This window comes from Ornithorhynchus anatinus, chromosome X1 (genome assembly GCF_004115215.2).
Source record: "Ornithorhynchus anatinus isolate Pmale09 chromosome X1, mOrnAna1.pri.v4, whole genome shotgun sequence".
Taxonomy (NCBI): domain Eukaryota; kingdom Metazoa; phylum Chordata; class Mammalia; order Monotremata; family Ornithorhynchidae; genus Ornithorhynchus; species Ornithorhynchus anatinus.
The window spans coordinates 19893737-19914779 of record NC_041749.1 but is presented as its reverse complement, the minus strand read 5'-3'; the positions used below and the strand labels follow the sequence as shown (position 1 = coordinate 19914779).

General features: G+C 42.6%; 1 protein-coding gene across 6 annotated transcripts in view; it reads left to right on the top strand.

Moving 5' to 3' along the window:
- Window positions 1-21043, top strand: part of KCNIP1 (potassium voltage-gated channel interacting protein 1) — a 353510-nt gene that overhangs the window by 324649 nt on the left and 7818 nt on the right. For 5 of the 6 annotated variants that reach the window (XM_029051980.2, XM_029051979.2, XM_001507714.5 and 2 more), the window contains 2 exons: window positions 19297-19421; window positions 20837-20906. In XM_029051980.2, the coding sequence (XP_028907813.1) occupies window positions 19297-19421; window positions 20837-20906 (195 nt within the window). Of the gene's footprint in view, window positions 1-15176; window positions 15210-19296; window positions 19422-20836; window positions 20907-21043 lie in introns of all 6 variants that reach the window. The other variant, XM_007673341.4, reaches the window with a different exon arrangement.

Here is a 21043-nt window from a genome sequence, read left to right as displayed (position 1 = left end):
TCTGCCAAATCAAACTATTAAATTTTTACCTCCTCCATTTGAGAGGTTCTAGAACAAGATTTGTAGCAGTTTCCCTAGCCCAAGGACATGCAGCAGGCAAGTGGCAGAGCCAGGATTAGAACCCAGGTCCTTGTTACACTGGAGGTTTCAAAGCATGGAGGAAAGGCAGTTGCCCTCTGTGGTGTATTTAAGGGAAGTCAGCTAGAATGCAGTCCAAGAACGGATCATTCCCTGCCATTTCCTATAGTATGAAATGTGCAAAGATGCATTTAAGCAGGCTTGGAGAAACAGGGATTGTGCTGAGGCAGAAGTGTAGTCAGTTTCCTCCTCCCGAATCTGGAAAAGCCTTCCTGTGGGAGCAGGCATAGAGTCTCCAAGCACTTTGCACCTCTTCCTCCCCCGCCCTCCCAAATCCGGGGAGAGATGCCTCAATTTTCCAAATCAGATGGGCACAAGCAGAGAGACCTCTCCAGGTTGGCCTGTGGGATCAGCAGGAAGTTTTCAGTCAAAAGAATTCAATATTTAAAACACATTAAGACCTGTTTACACAGAAGCGCTTGAAACTCTTGTTTACCATGATTGTTCCCCATGGTATATTCACTACTGTTTCCTCCAATCCTGTTTTAAATGGCTCAACTAATAGAGCTTTCTCTGTTTCCCTAGGGAGAAATTTACAGATTCTAATAGAGACATAATTCAAAAAATCGCTTGATATTCAAGCCCTCTATTTTCCCTAAGAACTATCTAACTGAAGATTCCCCAAACATCCCAGTAAGCTCCCAGGCCAGAAACAATTTAATGTATGTGGTATTAAATATATAGTCTCTTGCTTTGCTAGGTATTTATTAAGAAGCAGCAGCCCTGAAAGTGGGATTTATCCTCCAGGAAGGATATTGGTAGAACTGATTGGATTCCGAGGATGCTTTGTTAGTCTGTTGTCCCCAGAGGGTGACAGCCCCTTCTGGCATCTACTGTACTGAGTAGTCTTTTCTCTATTTCACATTATCATCTCTAAGGCTGGGGAGATGGGGTGGAAAGCAACATTGCCTTTTGACCCCCACCAATGCCATCTCCAAGCTCACAAGGCCTAGCCCTGCTGCAAATCACCCCCAACCCCAAAAATTAATGACGATGAGAAGCATCAGAATTTTGTCTGGTTATCCAGGGTATTGGCTTCAAAGGAGACCTGTACCAGAGGGAGACTAAATACTCTCTATGGCTTTTGTTCCCTACACCCTAGAGCTATAGGATAGGAATTCAGTTTTCTTTGAATTCATCATAGTAAGATCAAGGAAAGAAGTGTAACTGTATTAGGAAAGGAAAAGTGCTTCCCAACTGACCAGAAAGATTTATCATTTGATAAGAGGAAAGACCCTTCACCAAAAAGGGAAAAGGGAACAGTTTGAGCAGTTGACTTTGAGCCCATGCTCTTTCCACCAGGCCATACTTTGACCCACAGTCCTCAAAAACAATAATGGGAAGATAATGCTGATAATTCCATTAAAAATAATAGTGGTGTCTGTTAAACACTTTCTATGGGGCAGATACAATACAATTTGATCAGACACAGTCTCTGTCCCATGTGGTGATCACAATCTAAGAGGGAGGTATTGAATCCCCATTTTACAGACAAGGAAATAGGGGCACAGAGAAATAAAGTGGCTTATCCAAAGTACACAGCAGGCAAATGGATTAGAACCCAGGTCTCCTGACTCCCATCTCTGTGCTCTTCTTTTTCCTGGAACACGCTGCCTGTCAATGGTAGGAATGGTATTCTCAGTTATAGAAATGACATTTAGAAATTCAGCCCACCAGAGTGATCTTATATTTCTCTCCATAGTTAGATGGAGTGACTCTTAGCCTTAAAGCATCAACTGGAAACCATCCCCATGACAGGGGTGTGAGTTAGAGATGTTAAAGACCAACACATACCCCCTTGCAATGAAAATGAACCCCAGAGACAGAGCAACTAGCCCTAGGAGTGAGGCAAGTGGGGAGATTATTGAGCTGACAGGAGTGACATGTTGTCCAGGGAAAGAATGAGGCAGATTGTCAATACTATGCACTTAGAAAAGTGTTCTGCACATAGTAAGCACTTAACAAATACCAACATTATTAAACCTTAACTTACAATGCAGGGAATTGAGCTGGTTTTTCTGACGACCATTACCACCACGAGGAGCCTGGATCATTCAGGCTTTAGACTACAAGCTCCTTGTGGGCAGGGAATATGTCCATTTATCTTCACACTGTACTCTCCCAAACACTTAATACAGTACTCTTCACACAGTAAGCACTCAAAAAATATGACTGAATGAATGACAGGAATGGCTTTTGACTTTAGATAGCCCTTCAGCTCACCCAAACCCAAGGTCCAGCTCTCTCTCCAGGGCTGTTCTTAGGCACAGTCAATCTTCTTGAGCTGATCCTGCTCCGTGATATTCCCAATAGCTTTAAGTACTGTGATTCGGCAACCTGTTTTCTATAAATAATCTACGGTAGTAATAATGATGATGATGGTGATGATAATATTGATAATAACAACCGTGATGTTTATTAAGCAATTACTATGTACCAAGAACTATACTAGAGGGAAATACAAGATAACCAAGTCGGACACAGTCCCTGTAATGGACTGATGAAAATGTTTAGCCTTGAATGAGAAAGACAGAGACGGACAGAAAATAGGAAAAGCTGGAGAGGGCTTCCACTTGGCCCTGTTTCACACTGATCTCCAGGACTTCATATTTGGGCAGAGAGTGGAAGAAGGAAAGGAGTTGGGAAGCAGTGCGTAGGGTGTAAAGATGCCTCCCTTCCCATCCAGGCTACAATTCAGAAAAGAAAAAGAACCTATTTGCAGGAAGGAGAACATAAAGAAGACCTTTTTGAAAAGCCTCATTAGGGGTAGAAGGACTGACCAGATCGATCATTTGCCCCCTCTTTCATCCAGTGCTCTTTCAACACAGACAAGTGTTCCTGGGATGGGAAAGCAGGACCTCTGAACTCTGAAACCACCCACTCAATCAATCAATCATCAGTGGTATTTACTGAGAGTTCAGTTGTAAACAGAGTACTGTACTAAGCCCTTGGAGAGTACAAGTAAGTAGACGTGATCTCTGCTCTCAAGTCATTTAGAGAGGTCTACAAGACTCCAGCATATCCTCAAGACTCCAGTACTTTGTGGTTTCCCTACAGGTTAACTCTATATGGCTTCAGTGGACTCCTGAAACACCCTTAAATACAACTTTCAAGGGGTTAAGACTGCCCACATACAGAGCCTGAGCAGAACTCTTGCCTCCAGCAAACTTTCATCTGACCCAGCCCTGTTCTTCCAGTCATTATGGGCATGTTCCTTGAATCCTCCATCAGGAGTGGGTGGATCAAATAGTACAATATAGTGGTGTTCTTTGGAAATACAAAAAGGTTGTGGAAAGGCCATCTTCATCCCTACAGTCCTCTACTGCTCCTAAAGGAAAGGTCTGGGCCACCTCCAGAGGCCTCCCATCATTCAAACGGAGCCTTAGGGGCTGCCAGAGCCCTCCAGAGGATATCTAGTTCTGCCCATTGCTTTCAGATCACTCTGTTCATTCTTCAGTCAGAAAAGATGGTGCACTGCCCTAAAGAACCTCTGGGAAAGAAACTCTCCCACCTCCTTTATCATTATTTCCATTTTCTGATGATCAGGAAGTTTTCCTTTTAATCTAATCTGAGGTTCTCCTAATAGGATTCCTTCATTGTCCCCTCCCCACCAAAGACTGCTCCTAGAGGAGCTCCTTTCTAAGTTCTAGAAATAGGAGTAAGAGAACCTGAGATCTAATTTCATCTCTACCACTTGCCTGCTGCGTGATCTTTGGTAACTCACTTAACTTCTCCGTACCTCAATTTCCTCATCTGTAAAATGGGAATAAAATACCTGTTCTCCCTCCTACTTAGACTGTGAGTCCCATGTGAAACAAGGAACATGTCTGACATGATTTTCTTGCACATACTCCAGAGCTTAGTAGTGTTTGGTGCATAGTAAGAGTTCAATAAATATCACAATTATCATTATTTTCATTATTATTAGTATTACATCCAGGTTAAATTGGAATGCCAAATGCCAGCCATGTTGGTGCAACACTGCCACGGTTAGAGAACAGCATGCTGTGGCCCTCCTCTCACCTAGTGAAAAATTAGCTGCCAGAGGAACTGCTTGGCCACCAAGCAAAGGGGAGCTAGAGTCAGTGAGAAGGGAAGAAGCGAGCACAGTGTAGGAGCAGCTCAGGAAAGCCCTGGGAGGGCCCTTCCACCTCAGCCTGCTCTTCTTCAGGACCAGCCTGGGAGGCAGGGAGCACACACCCAGCTCTCCGATGGCCTCAGGTATGGAGCAGCTTTACAAAATATCAACAGCTCCCCATTAGACGTTTCAATATTAAATTGTCTGACTGGAGATGAATGAATAATACCGCTAGCAAAGAAGAGAAGCTGAGAGCAGTGGGGATTTAATAACGAGTCCTGCCCTCTCAGTGAGCTGAAGATTCCTCTAATGAAATATTAAAAATCTATCCACCGGGCTGGAGCAAAAATTACTTTTTCAGCAGTACAGCTTTGAGAAATTTGCAATGTGGCCTGAGCAGGCAGAAATATTCCCTCAAGTGGTTACAATGCAGAAGAGAGGGAGAAAACCTTTTTGTAGGGAGGATAGCATAAGGAAGACCTTTTTTGAAAAGCCTCATTAGGTGGAGAAGATCTTGACTCAGAGTAGGTTTCTGTCTTCTGAGAATGGATGTGACCAGGTGGGCCAGGAACTGTGTCCTACCTGATTATCTTGTATCTACCCTATTGCATGTTACAGTGTCTGGTACAACCTAGTAAGTAGAGTATGCATAAGTACAAAAAAAACCAACAACAGAGATGGGAGAACCCTACAAGAGAGAGACAGCTCTGGCTGGAGGCCATCAAAGAGAACAGTAACCTAGGACTACTAGAACTCAGGTTTTGGAAGGCTCCTTCTCTCGGCAGCATCATTGGCTCTGGTAATAATCATTAATAATAATAATAATACTATTACTTTTGAGCGCTTACTGTGTACCAAGCACTGTTCTAAGCACTGGGGTAGATGCAAGCTAATGAGGTTAGACACAGTCCCTCTCCCACATGGGGCTTACACTCTTAATCCCCATTTTCCAGATGAGATAACTGAGGCACAGAGAGGTGAAGTGACTTGCCCAAGGTCACCTCCTCCAGAGGCTTTCCCAGACTGAGGTCCCCTTTTCCCTCTGCTACCTCTACCCCCCCTTCACCTCTCCGCAGCTAAACCCTCTTCTCCCCCTCTCCCGTCCCATCCCCTCAGCACTGTACTCGTCTGCTCAACTGTATATATCTTCATTACCCTATTTATTTTATTAATGAGATGTACATCACCCTGATTCTGTTTATTTGCTGTTGTTTTAATGAAATGTTCTTCCCCTCGATTCTATTTATTGCCATTGTTCTTGTCTGTCTGTCTTTCCCGATTAGACTGTAAGCCCGTCAAAGGGCAGGGACTGTCTCTGTTACCGATTTGTACATTCCAAGCACTTAGTACAGTGCTCTGCGCAGAGTTAGCGCTCAATAAATACTATTGAATGAATGAATGTTGCGGAGCCGAGATTAGAACCCAGCTCCTGTGACTCCCAGGCCCATGCTCTATCCACTAAACCATCCCGCTGCCTGATGTTTCTGTAATCCTGGGGCTAGGTGAAGTTACAGGTTCGTGGGCAGAACTGCCAGCAGCAGCACATCTGAGTGAAACACATTGGCAAGTGTTTGTGATCTGTTTGAGGAAAATTATGGAGATTGTTGACTGCTATAGCCAAGGGCCATCTCAGTCCCCAGGCTTCCTCTGAGCTCTAGTCTAGGAAGCAGACTTCTCTCTGCGAGGTCTAATTCCTTCCATTATTAGGATGACTACAAACAGCTAATGAATGAATGGTTCCCCACAACATAACAAAGAATACTTCTGGAATACTTTAGCATTATAAAGAGAGGCACCACTAAGAAGCTAGCTGTGGTTCTGGCCATTGAAGTACTGAGATCAAGCTTCTTAAAAAAAATAACCTTCTACTAAGCCATCTTGAAAACCCCATGAACACCGAGGACGGCCTGTGTTTCAAAGGAACTGAATTGCAGGAAGCTTTGAATTCAGAAATCAGGCTCCTTGACGGAAACTTATAGCTGAGTCTCATGGAGGTCTCTGCAGTTGCTCCCCCCCTACTCATCTCAAGATTAATAGGCTTCAGAGCCTTGTGACCCACTAATGTATTCACAAACTAACTGAACTAATTAATCCTGGCTCATTCATCCTAATACACTACAAAAATCATTCATTTGTTCCTGCAGCGTTTTGCTCAGCCTAATGGTTAGTTATGTTAAGATCTCAGCAGGCCTCGGCCTCACTCCCTTCCTAGCAAAAAAGCTCATTAAGAAGCCAGTATCTGAAATCACCCACCAGTCTCTCCACGATCCAAAACAGAACACTAGATTTGCTGGTAAGTTCCCCTGGAATGATGCTCAATAAGAATATCCACTGCGTTTTCCTATGCAGTTTTTATGTTATATGAATATATAGTCCTTGAGAATATGGGACACACAGAAATGACCTCACAGATAGAAAAAGTAGCGTAGCCTAGTGGATAGAGCATGGGGAGAATATGGGACACACAGAAATGACCTCACAGATAGAAGAAGTAGCGTAGCCTAGTGGATAGAGCATGGGTCTGGCAGTCAGAAGGACCTGGGTTCTACGTCCCAGCTCTGCCACTTGTCTGCTGTGTGACCTTGGGCAAGTCACTTCACTTCTCAGTGCTTCGGTTACCTCATCTGTAAAATGGGGATTGACTGTGAGACCCATGTGGGACATTGACCGTGCCCAACTGGATATTTTGTATCTCCCCTAGCACTTAGAACAATGTCTAGCACATAATGAGCACTTAATAAATACCTTTTAAAAATGAAAAAACAACATAGAGCACCAATTCAATGTTAAGCATTTGTTGGACTCTTCCAACTTGTTGGCCAACTACCAAAGGTTTTGAGCTTTTCCCACAGCATTTATGTACATACCTAAGAATTTTATATTATAAATCATTTATTTAGATTAATGTCTGTTTCCCCTTCAAGACTGTAAACTCGTCATAGGCAGGGAATATCCCTACCAACTCTATTGTACTGTACTCTCCCAAGCATTTAGTAGAGTGTGCTGCACACAGTAAGAGCTCAATAAATACCATAGATGATGATGTTGATGATCTGAAGAAAAAGAGATGCAGCATGGCCTAGAGGAAAGAGCACAAGCCTGGGAATCAGAAGATCTAGGTTCTAATCCCGATCTGCTATTTGTCTGCTGTGTGACCTTTGACCTTTGCAATCTACTTAACTGAACTGTGCCTCGATTTCTTCACCTGTAAAATGGGGATAAAGTACCTGTTCTTTTTCCTACTTAGACTGTGAGCCCCATTTGAGACAGAGACTGTGTCCAACCTGATTATCTTGAGTCTACCGTTGTTTGGCATAGCAAGCACTTAAGAAATGTCATTATTGTTACCTTTAAAAAATGACCTCATGGAGGAAGATCTAAGGAAAGAGTCAAATGGAGAATCTATGAGAAGCAAATTGAGCCCCATAAAGCCATTACCAGGCAGCAGCCTCACACTTCCTGATTTGCTTTCTGTTTAAACCTGATTTTGCATCTCTCGATAAGGCTTAAACTGGCTTCAGGTGAAGGTCTTTCCCACAGTTCCTTTCTCTGACTTGGTCAGCTTATTCTTGAGCCCTGTTTCTTGGCATGCTCAGAATTTCACCCTTCTTCTCCAGTTTATTTCACTCTGGTTAGTTTCAGAGATAAAGTGAAAACCGAACCTCCCTCACCTCCTTCAGTGGCTCATCTCTCCCATGTCTGACTTCCTTCTTGAGATTCCCCTCAGTGGAATTATAGGGCTTTTAGTTTTCCAGTGTGAAAGCACAGATAAAACCAGACAGCATTTCAATTCTCTCTAATGATTGCTTCATTTTATATTTTATTTTCCATCTATTGATTGTTCCCCTTGCTCTCTAACTGAGATATAAAATGCACTGACATTTATAGAAATCAATGCATTAATAAATCAGGAAGTTCATAATGTCTGATTTGCTTTTAAATGAGACAGGACTATTATCATGACCAAGTTCTGCATAAAATATGTCCATTTGTGGTATACCATTCAGGTTCATCACAGGCATTTTAGAGAATAACCTTTCCAAGAAAGAAGAAAACAATCAAAGCTGAATAACGTCATTAATAATTCACAGAGTGTCTGCAAGGATTTCATTTATTAAGTGCACATTTAAGAATCTCCCAATCTCAGCCTTGGAAAGGACCACAGTTTGACATCTCTAGCCCTGTTACTTAGTGCCTGAAGATCCTCATACACTTAGGTCTTGTTTATGGTTTTGAAATTTGGAATTGCATTTTCACATTGAGAGAACAATTCCATTACCTGCAATTTGGAGCACCGAGGGTAGATGACAGAGAGAAACAATCTCAGTATGGAGAGCAGGGAAGGGGCACAAGCACCGATTATCTCTAGTATTTTCCACATGTGTTCATTTCAAATGGGTTAGTGAATTACTAAGCACATAGTACAGTGTGGGCAGGGATTGTATCTGTTTATTGTTATATCGCACTCTCCCAAGTGCTTCGTAAAGTGCTTTGCACACAGTAAGCGTTCAGAAAAATTTGATTGACTGTGTGAATGCTCTGCACTTAATAAGCATTCAATCAGTAAACTGAGTGATTGACTGCCAACCTCCAGAACCCATTTGACAGGCCTACAACCTCTACAACTTATACCGTATGTTTTCTCTACTCCGTAATGAGAATCTGAGTACTCTTTAATCCTGAATGCAGGTATTAATACACTTTCGACCATATTTTGACAGCCATGCCTTCCTCCCAGGGATACTGAGAGGGCTGGCCTGATTCAAACAATAGTAATGCTCTTTGGTTTCTCGGAGGTAGACACTTTATAGGCAGGAATGTGATTGTGATACATAAAAACAATAGCATCCTGGAGATAAAAGCCAGCCTTGGAACTGAAAAGACAAAGCTTCTATAAGAAATTCATTCTCTGACTCACTTTACTTTGACTCTTCCCCTCCCTTAGCCTCAGTTTCTCCACCTATAATATGAAGATGACAGAGTTCTCCTAAACTAGATTCCCCTGTTTTGTTCCTCCCAGGGCTGTGATATGGGAAAAGTAGGCATTTCAGCAGTCTGGGTAGGAACAGCTATAAGTGAGAGCCCCAATCCACGTACATACATGCACATACAACTCACAGGGATAGGATAGAATCTCACACTCAATTTGCCCTCAGGCCCTCCTGGGCCCAGAGTCACTCAGCTTGTAACTGCTTAATAATAGACTGTTTTGAGCACCTCAGTATCTGAATCCCACTGGGAATCAGCAAGGCAGTGTTCCCTCCCAGCATGGCCTGTAAATGTTCTCTGCTGATGTTGCTGCTTCCTTAATTTGCCTAATCATCTCCCCAAAGCCAAAGTGAGTGCCCCAGGGAGCAGATCGTGGGTGCATGAACACATCATCAAACTTTTATTCCAAAGTACCTTAGCTGGATTGAAATGATAGAGCCGAAGTTGAGTTGCCTTGGGAACCTCTTTGCGATTGTTTTCCAGGAAGGACCCAGAACAATTTAATGAATCTCATCTCTCCTTGTAGGGCTTTAGGAGGAAATGCTTTTTGTGGTGTTTTTTGTTTGTTTCTTTTTTTGTTTTGTTTTTTTGTTATAAAAATCAACTGTTTAAAATACCCAACTCATAATTAGATTTTTATATTTAAAACTTCCTTGCTGCCTACCTCCCTTCAAGATCTCATCTCATCTGTGTTCATTCAATCACTTCTCTGCTGTCCCCTGAAAATGCCTTTGTTTTGGCTCCATCCCAATCTCTGCTACCAGATCTGGTCTTTCATTACGAAGCTGGCAATTTTTTTCTTGTGCGTCAGGCTCCGGAGTTTCAAGTCCTTTAATTTTTTGCCTAGTCTATCCAGAAATCCTTTGCCACCTGAGATTCTGACAACAGGTGTTCTTGTATCTCTATTCCTGTAAATCCAACACTTGGGCACATATTATTGATGCTTCCCTCCTTCGTGCTTGTTCGAGCCCTCAGCTGTCCATGCATCAATAGTCAAATGATGCCTCTCAACTTCCTGCTTAGTTCATCTCTGGAAAGCCCTTTTAGGAAGAAGCAAATGCTATATCTGTGAGGCAAACTGCAGGCTGTGAGTTACAATAACAACAATAATAATAATAATAAATGTGTTAGGTTCTTCCTATGTACCAAGAACTGTTCTAAGTGCTGGGCTAGATCACAGGACGCACCATAGCCTAGTGGAAAGGGCATAACCTTGGGACTCAGAGGACTTGGGTTCTAATCCCAGGTCCTGCTGTGTGACCTTGGACAAGTGACTTCATTTCCCTGTGTCACAGTTCCCTTGTCTGCTAAATGGGGATTTAATACCAGTTCTCACTCCTACTTAGGGAGTCCCATGTGGAATGTGCTTATTTTGAATCTACTCCAGCACTTAATACATTGTTTGGCACATATTAAGCACTTAAAATATTATTATTATCATTATTAGTATTATCAATACTTACAGAATAATCAGATCAGCCACAGTCCTTATGCACAAAGGGCTCACAGTCTGAGGGGAAGGAAGAATCCTCATTTTACAGTTGAGGAAACTGAGGCTCAGAGAAGTTAAGGGACTTGCCCAAGGTCACAGAGAAGGCAAGTTGGTGGAGTTATAATTAGATCTCAAGTCACCTGACTCCCAATCTAGTGCTCCATATACTACATCACAATAGGTAATGGCTGCCAGGAATAGATGTAACATGAAGAATGCAGCCATTAGAAACTTCTCTAATCTCTTCCTAGATCCTCCCCTGTAGGAGTGTTTCTCCCAGAGAGAAACCCGGAGTTCTGTTGATAGTTCAGAGCACTAGAATCATCAGCACCTGCACATGGGGTCATGGGCCCACTCAATAGGATACGCAGTGATCTGGCAGAAGTCAATAAGGTACCATGTCTAACAAGCGTATTGCACTCTCCCAAAGGCTTAATACAGCGTTCTGTGCACAGAAAGCACTCAGTAAATATCACTTATCGATTGATTGATTGATTAAATAAGAATCTGAAGAGTTTGCTCCTCAAGAGGGCCAGGCTACTCCCTGCCTGGAAGTCTTTAACCATGATGGCAAATCAATATGTTGAGATAGTTTTATACAGCTTCTGCAGGAGTCAGGTGACCCTTCTGGAATTTTTTTACCCCTCTCTGATTCCCTTGGGACTGAGGATAGAAGAGAGATTTTAGCATCATTTATTCCTGGACAAAAAAGTAGAATTTACTGGTTGTGCAGTACATTCTTCCTGGAATTTTAGTGACATCCACAGGAAATGTCTGGATTAAATTTCCCATACACTGCAAAACAGGTGGAAAGATGAAGAGGATAAATGCTGGGGCCAAATGTGTTTGGAGCGTCACAGAACTAGCAAGGAGAAAATATAGTCGGGGACATTAAGCTAATCTGGATCCAGGGCTCCGGCTCTGCCATCTTGGAGGGTTCCCAGAATTAGAGAGTTCATGAAAACCAGGGCTTATGTTTAGTTTGTAAATGTACATTCTAGATTTTATTAGAGTCTGTAGCTGTTTGGAGAATTCACCCAGGATAGCAATAAGAAAATTACCCTCGGAAAAGCTACACTAAATGGCCTAAGTAGAGAGGACAAAGTTCAATTTTAAGTGTAATGCTATGTTAATCGGAACCTTAGAACTATAAGAGGTACTATAAAACACATAAACTTGAATTTCAGAGGTGATGCCAAACATCCTGGGATTCATTTAATAGGCTGAAGCCAAGGTTGATTTGTGTTTCATGGCTTGGGGAATATGTGGAAAATAGCAGTAAAGCCCAGGCAATGACCTAAGCTATGAAGAATCTTGTTATGTAAAAATGCTCTGTTTATTTTGTTCCTGCTAGAAGCATTTTGTTAGCAATCAGCATCACATCTTCAGCAGAGGGGGTGCTTTCCTTCTGGATAAAAATACCAGACTGTTCACCGGCGTATTGAAAAACTGGGCTCCTAGCAGCCACTGATGGCTTGAGGGTGTGTACTGAGCCACTCAACAGTCCATAATGACAAACCAGAGATCATAATAATCGTAATAATCCTCATATTAACTGTTAGATGTGTTAGTGCTTACTGTTTCCCAAGAACTGTACTAAGCGCTGAAATAAACACCAAATAAGCAGATCAAACAGAGTCCCAGTCCCTGAGAAGTTCAGTCTAAGGGGGAAGGAGAACATTTATTTTATCCCCATTTTACAGATGAGGAAATTGAGGCCAAGAGAAGTAAAACAACTTGCTCAAGGTCATACAGCAGGCAAGTGGCAGAGCTGTGAGTAGAATCCAGATCTCCTGACCCCCAGGCCTATGCTCTTTATTCTTGGCTGTTTTCCAGGATGGTCGAATGAACCTAAAACACCACCACTTTAAGAGTACATGGGTGAGTTTCTCTGATGTCTTCTATCCCAGGACTTGGGGTTCTACCTTTTCTTAGCTCAAGACATATTGTAGTCATTTACTTTGGTTTAATCTGGTTCTCATGGAGCGTAAGATCATCGTCCCCATTTCTAGGTCTTCATCACGTAGACCTTGAGGCATCACAGCTCAATTAGCAATTGAAGCCCTTGTTCAGGAGTTCTGAGGGCTACTGATAATGTTGAATAATCAAATTATTTACTTTATCTTTTTATTGCATATTTCCAATAACTTCACAGAAGCACGTTCTAGAACTAGATGCAGCATTGCCTAGTGGAAAGAGCACAGGCCTGGGAGGCAGAGGTCTTGGGTTTCAATTCAGCTCTGCCAATTGCTTGCTGGGTCATCTTGGCAAGATACCTAACTTCTCTGTGCCACAGTTCTCCAGTTCTCCCTCTTACTTAGACAGCAAGCCCCATATGGGACAGGGACTGTGTCCAACCCCATCTATCCCAGGCTTACAACAGTGTTTGACACACAGTGAATGCTTAACGAATACCATTAAACAACATACCTCAATTTAAAGCTCCACCACAAACTGACAGAAAGAATATCTGGACCACTGTAATCATAAATTGGGCAGTCTAGGCTGTAACACACTGATGACAATTGAATGTGAGCCAGTGGGAACAGTGAGATGGGACAACAGCACAGAGTGGCAGCAGAGTCATGGCAGCTTCTGGAGAGAGGTGGAGTAGTCTTCCCTGATGGGCAGTGGTGTAGCTAGAATGTGTGCCATCCAGGGCAGCCCTTGAGTTTGCTGCCTGGCGTGCCCACCCGCCTCAAGATGGCTTATCCCCCACTCAGCGGTGCTGCGGCATTAAAAGAATGCCCCCTGGGTCTGTTCACAGGTTTCACGTAGTCAACAATGATAAAACAGCCCTGAATATGTTTATTGTTCGGCCAAGATAAAAATCACTTAAATACATATGTCATAGTTTAACTTACTCGAAATCAAAAAGGTCCTTCAACTGTGAGTAGTGTCCCGACATTAAAACCACTTTTATTTAAATACAGCCTATATAGTCTTATACAGCAGACCTAAAAGTGCCGCCCCCATAAAATTGTCGCCCGGGGTGGACCGCCCCCCTCGCTCCCCTCTAGCTACGCTAGAGCTGATGGGCACAGGTTACAGTCTGGGGAAATTGTGGAAGTGGAGGCTGTCAGATCCAACATCCCACTGTCTTTGAGCCCAGGACAACACTATCCTCACCCTCCTTGGATGAAGCCTCATACTGCAGTAATTCCAGACTTCCAAATGCATTACTCTGGTGCCTGACAGTTGGCCAAGTTTCCTTGACAATTGGCTTGGGAGAAAATTTCAGGGAGAACTAGACCTGGAGTATGGGCCTCCAGACAAGAAGCAGCGTGGCTTAGTAGAAAGGGCTTGGGCTTGGGAGTCAGAGGTAGTGGGTTCTAATCCTGGCTCTGCCACTTATCAGCTGTATGACTTTGGGCAAGTCATTCAACTTTTCTATGCCTCAGTTACCTCAACTGTAAAATGGGGATTAAGGCTGTGGACCCCACGTGGGAAAACCTGATTGTAGCTATCCCAGGGCTTACAATGGTGCTTGGCACATAGTAAGCACTTAACAAATACCATCATCATTATTGTTATTGTGATTACATCCAGGGTCTCTATCAGTGGAGGCCTGGAAGCGTCAGGGTACCCCCTCCAGGGGACCCTACCTGGAGTTGGCTTAGGCTGGGAAAGTTCCTGATTCAGGGATCACCACAGAGTTAAGGTGGATCTGAATCCCCACAGCATTTTGGTGGTCTCTGGGAAAGGGCCTGTGAAGATCCCCAAACTGAGAGCCATGGGGAGCCCATCCCAGAGTCACTTGCAGCTTGGATCCTGACAGCATCCTGAGGGGTCCCCCATGAGTTCCATAGAGCCAGAGGGGCACCTAGTGACTGTTGAGACCCAGACTGAGGAGCACTGATGGAGTATGCCAAATCTCACACTACCCTCAAGCTTATGTCCTATCTATTTTGGACTACAGGAAGCCTCCTTATTCTCTCTAGACATCCAAACTTGGCTTTTTCTCCAGGAGTGGTGATGGTGCCTCTCCACACAGTTATTTCTAAAGCAAAAGAGGAGGAAGGACAAGCAAAAGCTTACTCAGGTAGGGAGTACTTTCTTGCAGGTTTTTAGATGCAATTTGGGGATGAGCCTCTCACAATCTAATCTTCAGAAACTGCTCTTTTTCAAGATATCATCCTCATTCTACTTCATTCACCTCTTGTTCCAGGTGCATGGTTGCATGAATGATTGCACGATTCTCCAGCCCAAGCCATGATGCATGGCAAAGTTGTGAAGTTCCAGGCTTAGGGGTGGTCGTCTCCTCTCAGCAGACCTGCTGCATATGGGGTCGGGTTAATGTGGGGACAAGCCCACATGTTGTCTCCTATAAAAGGAAGAGTTTATTCACTCCAAAACCAGGAACAGGAAGCATTCTGAAGAGGCCCCACCCAGAGAACAGTGATACAATCAAATACAAAAGTGTATATTGTATTTTCTCTAAAAGAAGCTTGTGTTAAATGTTTTCTTACTTTCTCCTAGACATCGCCCGATGGTATTACCAGTACCAGAGAGGTAAATTTGATCCTAATTTGACTACCTTAGTCATATGACTATCACAGAAAGAGCTTCCTTAAATTGCTATACCTTTCTGTTTCTTACAGCTTATTTCCCATGTTTCTTTGCAAACCATCAGTGAGCCCAGTATGAAAATCGTCCTGGAAATTAGCATGTTCCACGAGGAAGAAGCTTCTAATGTAGCATAGCTTAGATCCACAGATCCCCATGCAATCCTGCAGGAAATGATTTATAGTACTCCTGTTATTTATGCAGATGGCAGGGCAGTGGGAGAGGCAGTGTGAGACTAATTTAGTTAGAATTTATGGAGAATGATCTCAAACTCCAGGATAGCCTAGTTCTCCAGCTTGTAGACTTCATTCTCATTTAGAATTTCACCCATTAGTGCGTCCAAAGGCCTCTCTGCCCACGAAGGCCCTTTTCACATCTTTAGAAAGAAACAGCACTCAAAGCTCAAGGCATTAAACCCATTTCCTTCCCACATCTTGCCAGAGGAGTTTTTCTAATCCTCTCTGAGGTCACATACACTACAGGCTGGAATGTACCTGGACAATGTTCTAGTACATTCTGAGGCTTGGGGAAGCAGGAGCAATGCAATGGGGAGAGGGTTGGCACTGAGAGGCATTTAGAAGCCATTTCTAAATTTCTGGGTCAACAAGAGTCACTGGATGAATTAAAATCTTCTTCCTTCCTTCTTTCCCCCTGGGTAGGCCACACTGGAGCAAAGGAAATAGCATTTTATCAAAACTGTAGGATGTGTCCCATTTTGAGAAATATTTGTACAAGACCAATAAGACCACACACCTAACAAGTGCTGTGGAGGGTCAGGTGCTAACTTGTTTGTTCCAAGCTTCCTCTTTAAAAGAGTCAAAATGCTCTGACATCCCAGGAAAGAAGAAAAAAGAAACCGCACAGCCAACACACGAAAAGGAAGTTACACAGTCCACCTGATGTAGAATTGAACAGCCTCCCAAACAGATTACAATACACAGTGTGATCTAAATAAAATGGGTTTAGTATTCAATTTTTCAGTAATTATTTGGTGAATTTTTAACCAAAGTTTACAATAAGCAAGAGATATTCCTGAGACAAAAGTGATATCTTCAACTCAGGCAATTCTATAGTTATCAATCAATAATCAATTGTATTTATTGAGCACTTACTATGTGCAGAGCATTGTATTAAGCACTTGGGAGAGTACAGTACAACAGAATTAGCAGACATGTTCCCTGCTCATAATGAGCTTACAGTCCAGAGAGTGAGACAGGCATTAATATGAATAAATAATTCATAAAATATAAAGATATATAAATATCTTTATAAGTTATATGTTATGTTATAAGAATGTTTCCTGACTTGCAACTTACCTGGAAGTCCAGAGGGACCTTCTTCTCCACTGTAAAAGACCCTCTGTACCATGATGCCCTAGGAAGTTTACTAGAAATCAAATGTGCTCCCTTCAGGATTCCTGGGAGAGATAAAGACCAAGAAAGAGAGGTAAGAGTCACAATTCCGATATTAATCAAATCTCATCAGATCTTCTGCCCTGTGCATCAAACATTCCTTTTCACTGAATATTCAAGGAATTATGAAAATTATGACTTCCTGAGTATATGATTAATTTGTTTGGAGTCAACTATCTGAAAGAAACAATACCTATCAAGTGAAATTTTTTTTTCAGGATTGATATTTTTAAGAAAAGGCCTGACATATTTAATACACACCTTACTGCAATGCTTAAATAATTGCCAGTTAGCTTTGTCAAAGTAGAGCTAGGCTCTTACTACCTGTAGCACTGAGAAACGTAAGGAAAAAAAGTGGCCATGTATATAAGCAGTGAATCTTATTTGTACCTGATAATCTGCTTTCCTCCCATCATGATTAAAGTGATATATTTTGGCACAGCGTAAAGAAGATGACAATTGAAGCTAGCTGCTTGAAGAAACTTAAATTATTCTGATTTGCCTTTGGAGGTTTACAAAATGTAAATTCCCGTCCTTATGATGTACGAAGGAAAACCTCACTTTGACAGATGCATTTTTATGGGAAATAAAGTTGGGGAAAGGAGCATGGTGATTCAAGAGCAGAGGAAAACAAACATTTAAATCAGCATTAATTTTAAGAAAAACAGATCAACACTTTAATGAATTTAATGCTAAAAATCTTATAAGGTTAATTGTGAAATCCAAAACCACTACCTGTCATCACAGGCTTAGTGCAATGAGTCTTCAATGTTGTTCACCCTGTACTGTCACTTTCTTTCCAGCCCAGATTTACATTCATTCATTCATTCATTCAATAGTATTTATTGAGCGCTTACTATGTGCAGAGCACTGTACTAAGCACTTGGAATGAACAAGTCGGCAACAAATAGAGACAGTCCCTGCCATTTGACGGGCTTACAGTCTAATCGGGGGAGGCAGACAGACAAGAACAATGAAATCAATGTAATGAACCAGTCATTTTTCTAAGACAACAGCAGGCCAAGAGACTCTAGGTGGCTAATTGATTCTTGATTTGAGTAAATTTATAGGGAAGTGGTTGGAAACCACCAGAAGAAGATGATCATCCTTTTGGTCAATCGGCTCTCTTTTTTACAGTGGGTGATGTATGGGAATGGTTTGGTCGCTGTTACTGCTTCTCCCAAACAGGAAGGTCTCTGTGCCTCTTCCGAGACTATTCGTGCAAAGAAAGACATCTATCTTCCAGTTTTAAAAATGAAATGAGACCTCTATCAATGAGTGCTTCTATTTCCTTGTGGTGTCAAGTTGGGGAGATGAAGACGGTCTGTTTGGGGTGAAATACTACTTCAGTACATCTTCTCCCCACTGAGAACAGGAGTGTGTGGGAGAATGTGCTGTACTCCAGAGAAAAGCTTCATCAGAGTGATGTCACTGAAAGCTCTCTCACTGGTTATTGGTTCCTCTACCTTTTTACCACTTCTACTTTGTTCTGTGTGTCTTAATCTTGTCCTTGGAATTCCTCCTTGTGTTGCAACCCTTCCTTAAACTGTGGCATAGATCTCTTTTTAAGTGTGTGAGGATCCTGTGGAAATTAAGAATCAGCATAGTCTAATGGGTACAGCACAGGTCTGGTAGTCAGAAGGACCTGGGTTCTAATCCCGGCTCCACCACTTGTCTCCTGTGTGACCTTGGGCAAGTCACTTCACTTCTCTGGGCCTCAGTTACCTCATCTGTAAAATGGGGATTAAGACTGTGAGCCCCATGTGAGACATGGACCGTATCCAGCTTGATTAGCTTGTATCTGTCCCAGTACTTAGTACAGTGCATGACACATACTAAATGCTTAACAAATGCCATTTAAAAAATTGGTTAAATGATCTCCCAAATCAATTGTCACAAGAGTCCCCAGACCTCCTGGAAAGGACTCCAGGGAAAAAGTAATCCAGAAACCTGCCTCCTTTCTCTGAGGGGTGGATGGCCCTGCATAGATGAATTGAGACATTGGTAATTCACTCTTTCTTACGGTATTTGTTAAGTACTTATTGTGTGTCAAACACCGTACTAAGCACTGAGGTAGATACAAGTGAATTAGTCCCTGTCCTGCATGGGGTTCACAGTCTAAGTAGAAGGGAGAATTGAAGCACAGAGAAGGCATGTGACTTGTCCAAGGTCACACAGTAAGCATTTGGAAGGGCCCAGATAATAACCCAGGTTCTCTCACTCCCGTACACATGCTCTTTCTACTAGGCTATGCTGCTTCTTGTCATTACAGCCCTCTAGATTGTGAGCTCCTTGTGAGCAGGGAGCATGATTAGCCTTTCTGTGGTACTCTGACAAGCAATTAGGAGAGTGCTCTGCTCACAGTAAGTGTTCAATAAGTATTACTGATTGATTGATCATTACTATTGCTGATCTGTTCCCTGGCAGCTCTATTTGTGCGGAATCTGCTCTGGAAAAGAATAGAACAACTAGACTCACACAAAAAAATTATTTCTTCTCCTTCTTCCTCTCATAATTGGGTTATCCTTCCTTATGATTAAAACAGTATAAAACAGTGTCTAAAAATCCCCATCACTCAGAACAGGAGATGAGCAACTAAGTACCAGGTCTGATCATTTCAGATAAAATTGAAGATGAGTTGGAGATGGCCATGGTGTGTCATCGGCCTGAAGGACTGGAGCAGCTGGAGGCACAGACCAACTTCACCAAGAGGGAACTACAAGTCCTCTACAGAGGCTTTAAAAACGTAAGCACCAGGCTGCCTGGGACTTGGGCCAAGGGGCTCTGATCTCCGGGTTGTGCTCCCTTTACAAATGGAGTCTGACATTACTTTATGAAATTCCAGGGAAGCGAGGAGTGGGAGGAGCAGCAAGGAATAGAAAAAATGGAATAGTTAAAAAGCATCCACCTTTCTTCAGAGGATGAGAAATAATACATCTCTATTAGATAATGAATGCAGGGTAGAGAGATCAAAATGTACTTTTGTTCCACTAATTCATACCTGCCTCTAGGTTAATAAAACCCCTCCAGATAACCTCCATCCTCTCTGAACCACTGCTGTGTAACATCAATCCTCAACCATAGCTATTCACTTCTTAAGAAATCAGTGACAACATAGCTTAACTAAAGCTTTCCACATTTTTGTTATTATTAATCATAATAATAATTGTGGTATCTGGATTTTTATGCTATTTGTTAAGCACTTACTATGTGCCAGGCCCTGCATTAAGCTCTGGGGTAGATACAAGCTAATCAGATTGGACATAGTCCCTGTCCCACATGGGTTCACAGTCTTAATCTCCATTTAACAGATGAAGAAACTGAGCCACAGAGAAGTTAAGTGACTTGCCCGAGGTCACACAGCAAACAAGTGATGGGACCAGGGATAGAACTCAGATCTTTCTGACTTTCCAGGCACAAGCTCTACCCACAAGGCCATGCTGCCTCTCATGTTTGTTAGTGTTTGTTAAGCACTAGTACGTGCCAAGCACTGAATGAACAAAGACCTGGGAGTGGTACAAGATAATCAGGTGGGACACACTCCCCGTTGCACATTCATTCATTCGTTCAATAGTATTTATTGAGCGCTTACTATGTGCAGAGCACTGTACTAAGCGCTTGGATGAACAAGTCGGCAACAGATAGAGACAATCCCTGCCGTTTGAGGGGCTTACAGTCTAATCATGAGACTCACAGTCCAAGAGGGTAAGAAAACAGGTAATGAATCCCCATTTTACAGATGAGAAAACTTAGGTCATAGAAGTTAAGTGATTTGCCCAAGGTCACACAGCAGGCAAGTGGCAGAGCTAGAGCTAGAACCCAAATCTGACTCCTAACCCCATGATCAAGTATGTTCTCTGGGCCCCAGTTGGGTGTGAAAATCTCATTCTAGGTCCTCGGCACACCCATCCCGCTGAGACAAGGGTGCAGATTAATCAAGGACAGATTTAAATCTAGGCTGTTTGATTCTTAGAAACACTAATAATTCAGTGGTTCTTATTTTTAAGGCAATAAGAGCGGGGCCAGCCCTTGCCCCAACATAAATTTCCAGCCTCACAAACAAGAAAAAAATTCCCAGCTTCCTAGCTCATAATTATTTTAATTCTACATGGTCCACAAGTGGTACTTCCTTTCTTTCTAACACTCTTGTTCCCCCAACAGGAGTGTCCCAGTGGTGTTGTTAATGAAGAAACATTCAAACAGATCTATGCCCAATTTTTCCCACATGGAGGTGAGTGGAGTTGAAACTGGTTGAGTGCCATGTATCTCAGAGAAGTGGAAAATATGTAAAAGGATGTCTCTGATGCAGCTATGGGGCTTACTCCCTTGTTGACCTTCCTTCTCCTCTTGATCCTCTTCCCCTTCTGC